General features: G+C 46.9%; 1 protein-coding gene across 4 annotated transcripts in view; it reads left to right on the top strand.

Moving 5' to 3' along the window:
* The window catches only part of SACS (sacsin molecular chaperone), a 90147-nt gene that overhangs the window by 61608 nt on the left and 14973 nt on the right, over positions 1-13566 (top strand). For 2 of the 4 annotated variants that reach the window (XM_055426384.2, XM_055426385.2), the window contains 3 exons: positions 1315-2809; positions 3446-3537; positions 11109-11135. In XM_055426384.2, coding sequence (XP_055282359.2) covers positions 1315-2809; positions 3446-3537; positions 11109-11135 — 1614 coding nt within the window. The other 2 variants (XM_088842687.1, XM_055426388.2) reach the window with 2 other exon arrangements.

The raw sequence follows: 13566 nt of genomic DNA, 5'->3' as shown, positions 1-13566 counted from the left end.
ATGGCTTAATTTGGAACTGTTTTTGCATTTTGAACTTGCAGGAGAAGAAGGGGCTGCGCTGGCAGAGTTCTAGCTGTTGCTAGAGTAACATGTAATTGATCGCCCAAACTGGGGCAGTTCTGAGGGTTAAGAAGTGATATTATTCTCGGCCACTGGCCTGAATTGGGATTGTCCTGAGCAAGTGAGAAACAGAAGTATCCTCACCATGGCCCATTTTTAGCAAACCTATTTTTAAAATTGCATTTACAGTGTTATAATGTATAGTATTGTGTTAAGTAATATTATGTATTATATAATAAAACTGATGAAGTCATTATGTTATGTAACAATTATGTGAATATTAACAGTCTTGTGTTCAACTATTTGTGAGTTATTCCTCACATCTGTGACATGCAGTGGTTTTTAAATTTTATGGGGGCACACTTGTGCTTTGCATAAGCGTGGAGCCTGTTGTCAGGGGTGTATTGTCCAGAGAGTCCCCTGGTGGCTGGTATCTGCTCTCACTGTGGGTTTGTTCCCTGTCTGAGAACCAGCACACTTATGTGGGATGGGTTCCCTGGGTGCTGATCTCTAATCCAAGGACTTGCCAAGGTCGTGAGTTCTGCTCTCCAGTCACCAGGCTTCTCCCTGACATAGTTTCAGTAATGGGAGTGCAGAAGGGACTGTAGACAATGGTGGGGGGCGGTGTGGACCAGCCTTGTTGACTGGACGTGGTGGTGGGCTGGTGGACATAACGTATCCTACTGAAAATAGCCCAGAGCTCAGGATTTGGTGCTTGTAATGCCTAAGCCTGTAGTTGGTGATCCTGCATGTCACGGGTGGACCCCATAGAGGTCTTGTGTAAAGGTTAGGTCCTCAAGTCACTGTCCATTTCAGACTCGCTCCAGGACGCATGCTTGAGATCACCTGTTCTTTCTCATTCTCTCAGAGAATCTGTGGTTGAAATTTTATATTGCACACAGGCTACAACTCTGTTCTGTTTAGTTGGGTTCACAAGGCTGTAGGGAGAGTGTAAATATCCAAATATTCCTTATGTATTTTAATTAATTTGGTAAATGCTTGATGATACATCTTAGGTTTTCACACTAATCACTTAAAGCTTTTCAATGCCTGGTGCTTTTTGAATCTAAAGAGAAATCATTTTTTGCATTCAATCAATTATGTTTCCAAAGCAAGGCTTAGTTCATTTTTAGATAACTCTGTTTAGAATCCTTCTGTGGCTCATGCTTCTCCGTGTGTAATTGTGCAGTGTAATTGTGATTATCAGTGTCAGTGTAGTTCAGGGTTGATGGTGACTTGAATTTTCCTTTGCAGATGTTCCTTGCATCTTTAGTGGTGACCAGATTGGCATGTTAGATCCTCATCAGACGCTTTTCGGTCCACACGAATCAGGCCAGTGTTGGAATCTCAGAGATGACAGCAAAGAAATTAGCGAGCTTTCAGACCAGTTTGCACCATTTATTGGCCTTTTTGGAAGCACCAAGGAGACGTTTGTGAAGGGCAGCTTTCCTGGGACGTTCTTCCGTTTCCCACTTCGGCGGCAACCCTCCCAGCTCAGCGGGACCCTCTACAACAAGCAGAAGGTCCTGGAGCTATTCGAGTCCTTCCAGGCGGACGCGGACACAGTGCTGCTCTTCCTGAAGAGTGTGCAGGGTGTGTCCCTGCACGTCCGCGAGGCTGATGGCTCGGAGAAGCTGGTCTTCAGAGTGACGGCCCGCGAGCCGGCAGAGCCGGCGCCAGAGCGGCCGGGGGCAGTGGAGGCGCTGGGGGCCGCCCTCAGTGACTACTGTGAGCGGGTGCCCAGCGGCGGCGTCACGTGCGTCACGTACCCCGTGAGCATCGTCCTGGAGGACGGGGGTGCCCAGGGCGCCCGGGAAACATCTTGGCTGGTATGCAACAGCGTGGGCGGCCGGGGCCTGAGCGCGCAGCTGGACGCGCTGGCGGACGAGCTGCGCTTCGTCCCAGTCATCGGCATCGCCACCCCCCTGCCGGGCCCGGCTGAGGAGGACGGGGCGGGGGCCACGGCAGCTGGGTTCTCAGGGAAAGCCTTCTGCTTCCTCCCCTTACCGCCGGGCGAGGAGAGCCGGACGGGGCTCCCTGTCCACGTCAGCGGCTTCTTCGGCCTGACGGACAACCGCAGAAGCATCAAGTGGCGGGAGCTGGACCAGTGGAGGGACCCGGCCGCCGTGTGGAACGAGCTGCTCGTGCTGAGCGTGGTGCCCAGGGCCTACGCTGCCCTCATCCTCGACGCCGTCGCCCGCCTACGGGCCGGCTGCAGCCCTGGGCTGCCGCTCTCGGTGGCTGGGGTCTATGGGCTGTGGCCGGACGCAGCGCAGGTCAAGCTGCCCTGGCGGCCGGCGCTGGAGCCGCTGTTTCAGGAGCTCTTCCAGCACGAGGTGCTGCCCTCCCTGGGCGGCCACTGGGTCCCCCTGGAGCAGGCGTGCTTCTCGGATCTGGATGAGGGCCTGGACTACGCCCCGGCCGTGCTCCGCTTCCTGCAGCGCTCGGGGAGGGAGGTGGTCCGGGCCCCGGCCCACCTGGCTGCCGCTGCGCAGCTCATGGCCTCCAGCGCCGGGCCGCTGACGCAGGTGACACCCGCATGGACCCGGCAGGTGCTGCGGAAGGCGGGCCTGGGCGGCGCGGATGTACCCGAGAGGCTGCATCTGCTGGAGTTCGTGCTCTCCGACCAGGCCTACGGCGAGCTGCTGGGGCTGGAGCTGCTGCCCCTGCAGAACGGGGCCTTCGTTCCCTTCTCCTCCTCTGCCTGCGACCAGGACGTGATCTACATCGCCTCAGAGGAGCACCCCAGGTAGGCGAGGCCCCTGCCTAGCCATGCGGGTGTGCGTGTGGCCTTAGGGGGCTCTGCAGAGCTGCTCCGTTAGAAAGAACACACCGTTGCGTTCTAAGGTGGAAGGGCCTCCAGATGTTTATCCGTTAAAAAGCGGCCCAAGCCGTTGTTGTTCCTGAAAATTCTAATAACAGAACATGGAAAAGAATGGCTACAAAGAGCTAGTAATAACTAAAGTTAGTCAAAAGTAAGTTATTTTGATGAAACCCTTAGCAACCCCACAGACTGCAGCCTACCAGGCTCCTCCATCCATGGGATTTTCTAGGCAAGAGTACTGGAGTGGCTTGCCATTGCCTTCTCCGTTTGATGAAATTAAATTCCCGAAAATACTCTACTTGGTAATCATAGCTCAGGATGCCTATTGACATTTCAGGGAATACAGTGCATGTTTCTCTAAGGTGTTGCTGGGCCGTCCCTGGGTTTGCATGCTGACTCAGGGTTTAAAGCCACACCCTGGATAGTACTGGATCACAAGGATTGCGTGTGATTTGAGGTGTGCCTTATAACTTAGGTAAAATAGTGAGCACATGTAACTGGCTTGAAATTATATCATTGATCTTATCTACTTAAAATTGCTGCATTTCTGTCACTTTTTAGGTCCCTTTTCCCAGGTCTTGAAGGAAGATTTCTTTTGGATAACTTGAAGCCTCACCTTCTAGCTGCTTTAAAGGAAGCTGCCCAAACCCGAGGTATTATAGCTATTTTAGCTTTTTTAAAATAATTATGTGTTTCCTGTTAAGTTGAACGGGTATGGAATTGCCTATTGGTCAGCAGCCCCATACTGTTCAACCTCATGTACTTATGGTTTGAGATGTGTCAGTCATGGGTGCTGACATCTATCCTAATGCGAAGGTGGTGCTGTGTTTAGAAACTCGTGTTTAGGGTTAGGTGTGGCGGCGGGCCTCACCCCTGCACAGTGCCTCACGGGCCTGCAGTGCTTCCCCATTTCTTTCCCCATTTTTGCCCCTGGCCCCCTCCCTGGTGGCCCGCGTGGCGCTGAGAGCACTGCTGTGGGTTAGGTGGACATGTGCATGTGAGAGGAGAGGGGGTCTGCCTGCTCTGTCCCCACACCACCTGCCTCCAGGGATCCACGTGGTTGTGTTGGGGCGGCTTTGGGGACCTACAGGTTGAGAAGAGACCTGTGCCTCAGGGTCGGGAGGACTGCTGGGGCCGAGGCAGGATTGGGTGTCCTCTATCGGGAGTCCTTTTTAGGAAAAGACAGAAGAATTGGGGGAAAAAATCACCATGGTTCTGTTTATCTTTCAGCTTTTGTGAGCACCTTTGTAAGTCTGTTGCCTGAAATTTTTTTTGTTTGTTTATATTCTTTCAGCCACTTTTTTTTTTGTATTGAAGGCTATTGAACTTTTTTTTAAGTTAGATATTGGCCTGAAAAATTCTGGGTTTGTCCTACTAGGTAAGGTTGTAAAGTGTGCTCTTTGTGACGTGTCTTTTGTACTCTGTGCTGGTTTGTTTTCAAAGGTAACGGCTAAAGGAAAACTTGCTAATGGTCATGCACCTTCATTCCTGTAAGTGGAAGCAAAAGGAGTTGGGGCTGGGGGTGCTGATTCAAGATGGAGTGCAGGGAGGCTGTGGGCAATGCGGTGTGAACCGGAGGGTGTCCAGACACTGCTGTTTCCTGTGTCAGGAGCTTTAGAGGAGCCTTGTGGGGAGTATTAATGTGGATTCTTTCCTATGACTCTGCCATTCTCTGCTCCAAAGTTTTACAAGTTCTTACTTCCCAAGTTCTCTATTATCTTCTCATGTAAAACATTACATTGTAATACAATGTACACACAGAAAAGTATATTTATCTTACACGTAGGTCTAGTGGAATTTTATAAGCTGAATACGCCCAGATCAGAACCAGAAGACTGGCTGCCTCTCTGAGATAGTACTGATCACCCAAGGGCAACTGTGACCCTGACTCTCAACAGCACAGATGGACTCGGGGCTTCCTATGCTTCCGGAATCCATGTGCACACAGTCTGCTGCGGTCACTTGTCCTGAATTTGGGATCGTCCAGCTTGGTGTCCACAGTTGCAGACTGTTCTTTCTCACAGCTGTGCTATTTCATAGTGTGGTTTCACTTTGTTTTGAAGAGAGAATTTTTGTTCATGTGTATTAGTTTCTGAGGTAGGTAGGGAGTTGGAAATCAGTCAAAAATTATTCAGAATCAAATCAGGTTCAAAGGGTAGAAGACCAGTAGGATAATGTTGGTCTTACTTAGAATTTTCAAGTATTCTATGGCACAGGGCATGGCCACAACCTCTTTTCTAGCCTTGCATGAATGGGGGCCTAGTAATATTTTTGGGATGAGTTACATTTATCTACTGTTAATTCAGTAATTTGATGTCTTTATAAAGCTGAGTCTTCCCACTCTGTGTGTGTTCTCATTTTCTCATCTACTATGAGTTCTGATTTGTTATTTTGGAATCATCTGTAGACTCCGTGTTTTATCTCTGGTTCCTGGTTTTACACTAGAAAGGACGTCTTTGCTATTATTGTCACCCGTGATGTGCAGCTAGTTATACCAGGAGTTGTCTTCACTGTCACTTATCTGGATTTAAGTGTTAATATTAGCCTGCCACTCTTGTGATTATTTAATCATCCTGATCTTTAGCCTTTCTGGTGTCTTTATCTGGACACGTGGTGAAGGGACTGCTTCCTGGGCATCCTCCCTGTTGTTTCGTACCATTAGTTCCAGACAGAAATATATTTTTGATGTCACTTTATCCCCATGAACATATTTACTGCTTGGGGAGCATTATGGTGTAGGGCCAGTGGGGACTCAGTAATGACCCCTTTGCTTTCGTTTCCTGGAACCCCAGTCGGTAAAGGAAGATGCAGAGAGGAACCAGTGGGCAGACCTTACCGGTCAGCCCTGTGTCACTGTGATGACACTGGTCTTGGGGGCATGGCTTAGGGCATGCTGTGGGCCTGTACTGTGACCTCTAGGGTGAGATGGAGAAGCTAACCAGGCTGGTCACAGGCAGCCTTCCTGGTACACCCTGCACTGCAGAGCTGCGGGAGCCACCCCGGGCGTCCCCCTGGGCAAGGGCAGGCGTCTCATCCTAGACTGAGCAGTCCATGAGCCAGTCTTCTTGATGGTGTGTGGGGCAGGAGTGTGAGAAGAGAGGCCGAGAGGGCTGCGTCTGTGGGGCTCCCTTCCTACAGTGGGAATGTCCCAGACATGAAACGTCAGTGGGTCTTTTTGGCTGTAAAAACAGATTATGTGATCCTTTTACTGACACAAAGCACTGTGGGCTTCTCTTTCCAAATTATAAGTAAAATCTGATTGACCACATTTGGAAGTACAGCTGCACACAGTTGCATGAGAAGTGTTTTCTTTGGCAACGGGTGTAGCCCCAACAAAATACCTTATCATGTGGTAGTTTTATCTTCCACTTGTTTCACATGTAAAATCCTCAGCTAAGTACTTACTGGTTGTACTCTCACTATTTAATTCTGTCGCCTCTCATTTGCAGTTGCACGCTTCAGTTCAGTCAGTCAGTTAAGTAGCTCAGTCATGTCCGACTCTTTGTGACCTCATGGACTGCAGCACACCAGGCTTCCCTGTCCACCACCAACTCCCAGAGCCAACTGAAACTCATGTCCATTTAGTCAGTGATGCCATCCAACCATCTCATCCTCTGTTGTCCCCTTCTCCTCCTCAATTTTTCCCCAGCATCAGGGTCTTGTCAGATGAGTCAGTTCTTCGCATCAGGTGGCCAAAGTATTGGAGTTTCAGCTTCAGCATCAGTCCTTCTAATGAATATTCAGGACTGATTTCCTTTAGGATGGACTGGTTGGATCTCCAAGGGACTCTCAAGAGTCTTCTCCAATATCACAGTTCAAATGCATCCGTTCTTTGGTGCTCAGCTTTCTTTATAGTCCAACTCTCACATCCATACATGACCACTGGAAAAACCATAGCTTTGACTAGATAGACCTTAGTTGGCAAAGTAATGTCTCTGCTTTTTAATATGCTATCTAGGTTGGTCATAACTTTTCCTCCAAGGAGAAAGCATCTTTTAATTTCATGGCTGCAGTCATCATCTGCAGTGATTTTGGAGCCCAAAAAATAAACTCTCTCACTGTTTCCATTGTTTCCCCATCTATTTGCCAAGAAGTGATGGGACCAGATGCCTTGATCTTAGTTTTCTGAATATTGAGTTTTAAGCCAACTTTTTCACTGTCCTCTTTCACTTTCATCAAGAGGCTCTTTATTTCTTCTTCACTTTCTGCCATAAGGGTGATGTCATCTGCATATCTGAGGTTATTTATGTTCATCCCAGCAATCTTGATTCCAGCTTGTGCTTCATCCAGCCCAGCGTTTCTCATGATGTACTCTGCATATACGTTAAATAAGTAGGGTGACAATATATAGCCTTGACATACTCCTTTCCCTGTTTGGAACCAGTCTGTTGTTCCATGTCCAGTTCTAACTGTTGCTTCTTGACCTGCATACCGATTTCTCAGGAGGCACGTCAGATGGTCTGGTATTCCCATCTCTTTAAGAATTTTCCACAGTTTGTTGTGATCCATGGAGTCTTCTCCATTTGGGGGAAACAAAGCCAACCTTGACTTTAGTTTGCTTTCTGTGTAGTCCAGCATCCAGGGGAGTGGCATGTGCTTGTTGTTGGCACCTGCTCACCATCCGTTGTCTCTGCAGATGTACTTTTCATTGAGTGAAATAAAATTGCCTGACTGGGATCACCAATTAATGACTTTTTCAGTTCAGTTCAGTCACTCAGTCGTGACCGACTCTTTGTGACACCATGAATCACAGCACGCCAGGCCTCCCTGTCCATCACCAACTCCCGGAGTTCACTCAAACTCATGTCCATCAAGTCCCTGATGCCATCCAGCCATCTCATTCTCTGTCGTCCCCTTCTCCTCCCGCCCCCAGTCCTTCCCAGCATCAGAGTCTTTTCCAGTAAGTCAACTCTTCACATGAGGTGGCCAAAGTATTGGAGTTTCAGCTTTAGCATCAGTCCTTCCAATGAACACCCCAGATCGATCTCCTTTAGAATGGACTGGTTGGATCTCCTTGCAGTCCAAGGGACTCTCAAGAGTCTTCTCCAGCACCACAGTTCAAAAGCATCAATTCTTCGGCAATCAGCTTTCTTCACAGTCCAACTCTCACATCCACACATGACCACTGGAAAAACCATAGCCTTGACTAGATGGACCTTTGTTGGCAAAGTATTGTCTCTGCTTTTAAATATACTATCTGCTGCTGCTGCTGCTGCTGAGTCACTTCAGTCGTGTCCGACTCTGTGTGACCCCATAGATGGAAGCCCACCAGGCTCCCCCTTCCCTGGGATTCTCCAGGCAAGAACACTGGAGTGGGTTGCCATTTCCTTCTCCAATGTGTGAAAGTGAAAAGTGAAAGTGAAGTCGCTCAGTCGTGTCCGACCCTTAGCGACCCCATGGACTGCAGCCCACCAGGCTCCTCCATCCATGGGGTTTTCTAGGCAAGAGTACTGGAGTGGCTTGCCATTGCCTAGGTTGGTCATAACTTTCCTTCCAAGGAGTAAGTGTCTTTTAATTTCATGGCTGCAATCAGCATCCACAGTGATTTTGGAGCCCAAAAAAACAAAGTCTGACACTGTTTCCACTGTTTCCCCATCTATTTCCCATGAAGTGATGGGACCAGATGCCATGATCTTTGTTTTCTGAATGTTGAGCTTCAAGCCAACCTTTTCACTCTCCTCTTTCACTTTCATCAAGAGGCTTTTGAGTTCCTCTTCACTTTCTGCCATAAGGGTGGTGTCATCTGCATATCTGAGGTTATTGATATTTCTCCTGGCAATCTTGATTCCAGCTTATGCTTCTTCCAGCCCAGCATTTCTCATGATGTACTCTGCATATAAGTTAAATAAGCAGGGTGACAATAATGACTTTTTAAAAATTATTAAATCCAATGAAATTGTTTTGTTCTTCTTACCTGGTCCCCCTGAGGCTTTGCTCCTACTGGTCACTCATCTTTGAATCCCTGGCTCTTTCGTCCTGATACATCTTTGCTTGCTTTTAAGAATTATTTGTGAATTCCCATTCCTTAGTTGACCCCTTAAAGGGGGTCAATTCAGGAACTCCTTATGGTCTTTGGGCCTCCTTGTTCACCCAGGTCCCTTGATCATGCACGTGTAGTGGTCTCTACATCTTCTGTTGGTGCCCAGTTTCAGGACTCACAGTGCAGTGCAGGGTGGTGGGTATGGGCCCAGGCTCTGTCAGTGCACAGATCTGGGCTCAGATTTGATTCCTCCTTTGTGTGACCTTCAACAAAGTACCTGATCTTTGTGAACTTCTTTCCTCATCAGTAACATCCTTCCAGAAAAGTGTACCTGGGACGCTCGAGATTCAACTACATGAAATGCAAGATTGCTTTCTTTCTTACAAGTGTAATGAAATGAGAATAAGGGTTGAGTGGAGGATGGCAGGCAGTCCCAGACTACCAGCTGAATTTTATCCAGTTTGCATGATGGCCATCAAGCAGGCTATTGACAACCTCTCCAGTGATATTTTACTTTGGCAGGCTTTTTCTGAAGATAAGCTGGTGTGCATAGAGCATGTAGTTTAACATGACACCTGGCTCCTGAGAAACACTGTTGTCATTCTGTCCGTGGAGCTCCTCAGGGAGCTCAAAGTCCATGCTCTCCCCACTCAAGTCCTCATCTTGTATCCACATCTGTCTCACCTCTTGTGTGATCTTTCCTCATGAGCGTGGCACCATTGCCACCCTTGTTCTCGTGTCTCTGGGCTCTGGGGATGGAATTTCTGTGTCTCCCTTCTCCGGCTGTACTGTGAGCCCCCAGGGTCTCCTTCCTGCCCTGCTCATTTCATCTCATCACCGTCTGCTGATGGCTTCCAGTGTGTGTCCTGACTCCGGACAGGTCTGGTCTTGTTTGAGTGGCCTGCGGAACTCCCATGACTGGCTTCAAGAGACCAGAGTTCCCTTCATCTGGGAGAGCAGACCCCTGTGAGGTTTGTCATCCCCACGCGGCACAGTGCCCACTTCAAGGTGGACGCTTGGTAAAGTTTTCTTTTACACGAATTCAGGTTTTCTTGTATCTGTGTTTCTGTACACAGTGTCCCCTTTGCTTAAAATACTCCCTTTCCTGCACCCTGCCTGCGGGCTTCTGTTCATCTCTTTACCGTCAAGCCACAAGTCTCCAAGGAGAGGCTCTCTGTGCCATCCCTCCCGCTCCCCACTCCGGGCACGCCTCTGCCCCTGCAGGCCACATGGACCTGAGCTGGGTGCCTGTGTGTCACTCTGGAGCCTGTCGCTGCCCTTTTAATCCTCTCTGCCTGATCACAGCCCCATTTTCCTAGGCCAGACAGACTAGGAAGCCACCCGTTAGTTTCTTTCAGGTTTCCAGTGCCAGGTTGATAGGCTGATGCTGAGCTTCCGTTGTTGGGCTGGGCGTGATGGAGCTGTGGGGATGGGGATACAAGCAGACAGATGCCTGTAGTGTGGCCATGAGTCAGAATTTCTTTTCAAATGCGTGTCTTATTTGTTCTCCACCTTCATCCTCCTCTGAGGGATGGAGACACTGAGGGTGAAAGAGCTTGAAGGACTTAGGACTCTCTGGAGTTTCAGAGTTGGGGTGAAGATTCTGTTGTTTTGTTTTTTTCTATCACAGGTCTAGTTTATTTCTGTATTAAGTTACTTGAGTAAATGGGTGACTCTTGGAAGTTAGAAGAGCAGGTAAATGGGTTTTGGAGAAAGTAGAAGAAAAGCAATTGAATCAGATATATGGTAGGAAAGCTTCATAATTTGGATTTAGTTTATATTGAAAGTGAAAGTTGCTCAGCCGTGTCCGACTCTTTGTAACCCCATGGACTATACAGTCCATGGAATTCTCCAGGCCAGAATACTGGAGTGGGTAACCTTTCCCTTCTTCAGGGGATCTTCCCAACCCAGGGATTTAACCCAGGTCTCCCGCATTGCAGGTGGATTCTTTACTAGCTGAGCCATAAGGGAAGCCCAAGAAAACTGGAGTGGGAAGCCTATCCCTTCTCCAGCAGATCTTCCTGACCCAGGAATTGAACCTAGGTCAATTATATTGAAGTATATCCTTAAATCTTAAATGTATATTCTCATATGTTTGGAGTTTGTTTTTGGCTTTTGTTTTACATAATGATGTGTAAGATTCTGAAAACAGCTATCTTAAGATTCAGAATAATTGCTGTAGCCGTTATGTGAAAACTGTGACAATTCTGGCTTTTTCTAAGAATGGATTCAATTATATTCTAGCACAACAGCTTCTCTGGGGATACTCAGGTATGATGACTGACTAAACGTTGTATTCATTTGCAGCCTGATGTTTTTGTTCATTTGATTCTTTGAATCCTGTTTTTTTCATTTACCCCAGTAGCTAGAAGTTGTATCAGTATTATTTTCTGGTGCTGACAATTAAAGGAGAGAGGAAACTATACTAGTAGAGTACATAGGTGATTGTCACACACAGCACACTCAGGCCATGTTTCGGTTCATAGAAAATTTAGTCTCAAATGAAACAATTATGCTGAGATTGGTATTTAAGCTGTAGGATTTAATGGAAGGGTGAGAGTGCCCACACTTGTTATATGATGAGATTGAAATGGACAGAGGGACATCCATTCTAGGATCTCTGATAAAGTGTCAGTTATTGACTGTCTTTTTATAAAAAGTTTTGACAGATCTGTATTATTTTCCTCCAGTTCGTGTTTCCCTTGGAAAATCAGGATATGAGATTAGCTTTACAGAAATTGTTTTTATAGTAAACATTATTTTTGGGGTCAGTCTATTCCTTGAAGCTAAAATTAATTTAGACGCTAAGTCACTGTTATAGTGATAATTCATATAAGTATTAACCTTGTTTTCTAGCTTGTAGGAAAAGTGACTGATCCCCCACAGCTACTGTGACTGTATTCCTACATCTTTAAGGCGTGATCACAGAGGAAGGCAGAGTCTTGTTGTCAGCAGGCTGCCTGGTTAGCCGCCTGCCCGGGGCGGGGGGTGATCTGGGTGGCGTCGGCCACTGCCCGACTTGTCGTCTGTCTCCTGTTCAGGATGGAAGCGAGGGCGGCGCTGCAGTGTCACTGCCGACTTCTTGAGAAGTCTGCTCGCAGCGCTGTTCTGAACCAGCCTGGTGACCTGTGGAGTAGAGGGAGATTTCCCTGGGCCCTTGCAGAGTGCCGGGAGCACCGGGCTGGCCACCGAGGTGCCCTCCCCATCCCTGTGTGCTGCTTTTCTGTCCTTTGTTTCCTTTTTCTTCCTTTGAAATTTGACTGACAGATGGTCTACAGTTTAACTGGCACCTCATCTTATTTTCAAGTGGACTGTAACATCCTGTCTCCATCCACGTGGAAAATCTTCCTCAAAGTGAGGGCTGAGCCATAGATTTAGCATGCTGACAGTTTTACCGTGAGCTGACCCAAAGTAAAACACAAACCACTCTGAGCAGAGTTGTTCCTAAACAGTTAGAACTGATAAACACTCTCTGTCTCTAGGAACATGCCTGGCACTAAATACTTAACCTCTTTTGACAGTGCTGATAATTCTAAAGGCAGGGCCACAGAAGCACAAGTCATTTAATAAATGCTGTTGAATTATTTTATGGATACCAGTTGAAGTGCTTCACAATTTCAAGGGTGCCCTAATCCAGGGCATGGAGACATTTTTCTGTGTTAACATTTATACTTTAGGGTAAAAGCTGAAAGCTTAACTACAAAATAAACAGAAATCAGAACTCCAGGTCTAATTGACTTCTGTGCTTAAACTGTCTCTTACTACATTTTCTCTCTCCTTTATTTTCTATGATTTGTTTCATCAGAGCATGACTGGTGTTAATCGCATGTTACATGTGGTGTGTGCGTCAATCACATGTTACATGTGGTGTGTGCAATCACATGTTACATGTGTATGCGTGAATCGCATGTTACATGTGGCGCACACAATCACATGTTACATGTGGTGTGCGCGTGTCATTGACATTTTATTTGCACATTGATACTAGACAGCTGTCCTGAAGGTAGGTATGTGGCTTATAGGCTGCTGAATTTCATGCAAGGTTATTGGACAGGATTATCTGCAGAGTGCATGTTGGGTGGCAGTTATTAACATGGAACACAGTGTGCTGCACATTTGGTTTTTCTGTTTTTTGAGTGTTCTGAATTTTAATTTCTAACTCTTTTTTTGTATCTTTGGTATTATATCCTTGCCTTGTGATTTGGATATTCTATTATAGTTAATTCAGTAAGCATTTTTCAGAACATTAAGAATGAATTAAAAAATAATATTTTAATTTTATTTGCACATTGGGACTCACAAACCAAAGAGGCTGTGCTAGTCAGACTATAGACAAGATTTTGTGACTTCTTAAACACTACTGCCTGACTCACCCTAAGTCACATAGTGTAGAAACTGACAATAATCAGGATGTGGGTATTGATGTCTTCAGCAGTCCCTGAAGTGTGTCCTTGCTTAAACTTCTGTGGCAGTAATTTTAAATGTCTTATTGTAACATGAGAGAGAATCTTCTTGGTAGAAGATAAGGCCATCTCCCTGGTGTGTGAGTCTGTGAAATAAGAGTGTCCTTCCCTGGTTAACAGATAATGATGGACAAAACTTAAAGGGGCTTGAGGTGTTCCTCTTTTTATATTTTTTCCAAAATTAGTCTTTCCAGAGTCTAGATATTATATGTATGCTAGGGAGAAAATGGAATGTTAGT

Source organism: Moschus berezovskii, chromosome 13 (assembly GCF_049115385.1).
Source record: "Moschus berezovskii isolate FMDL1 chromosome 13, NW_MosBer_1.0, whole genome shotgun sequence".
NCBI lineage: Eukaryota > Metazoa > Chordata > Mammalia > Artiodactyla > Moschidae > Moschus > Moschus berezovskii.
Note: the sequence above shows the minus strand (reverse complement) of the source record. Positions and strands in the feature narration are given on the sequence as shown.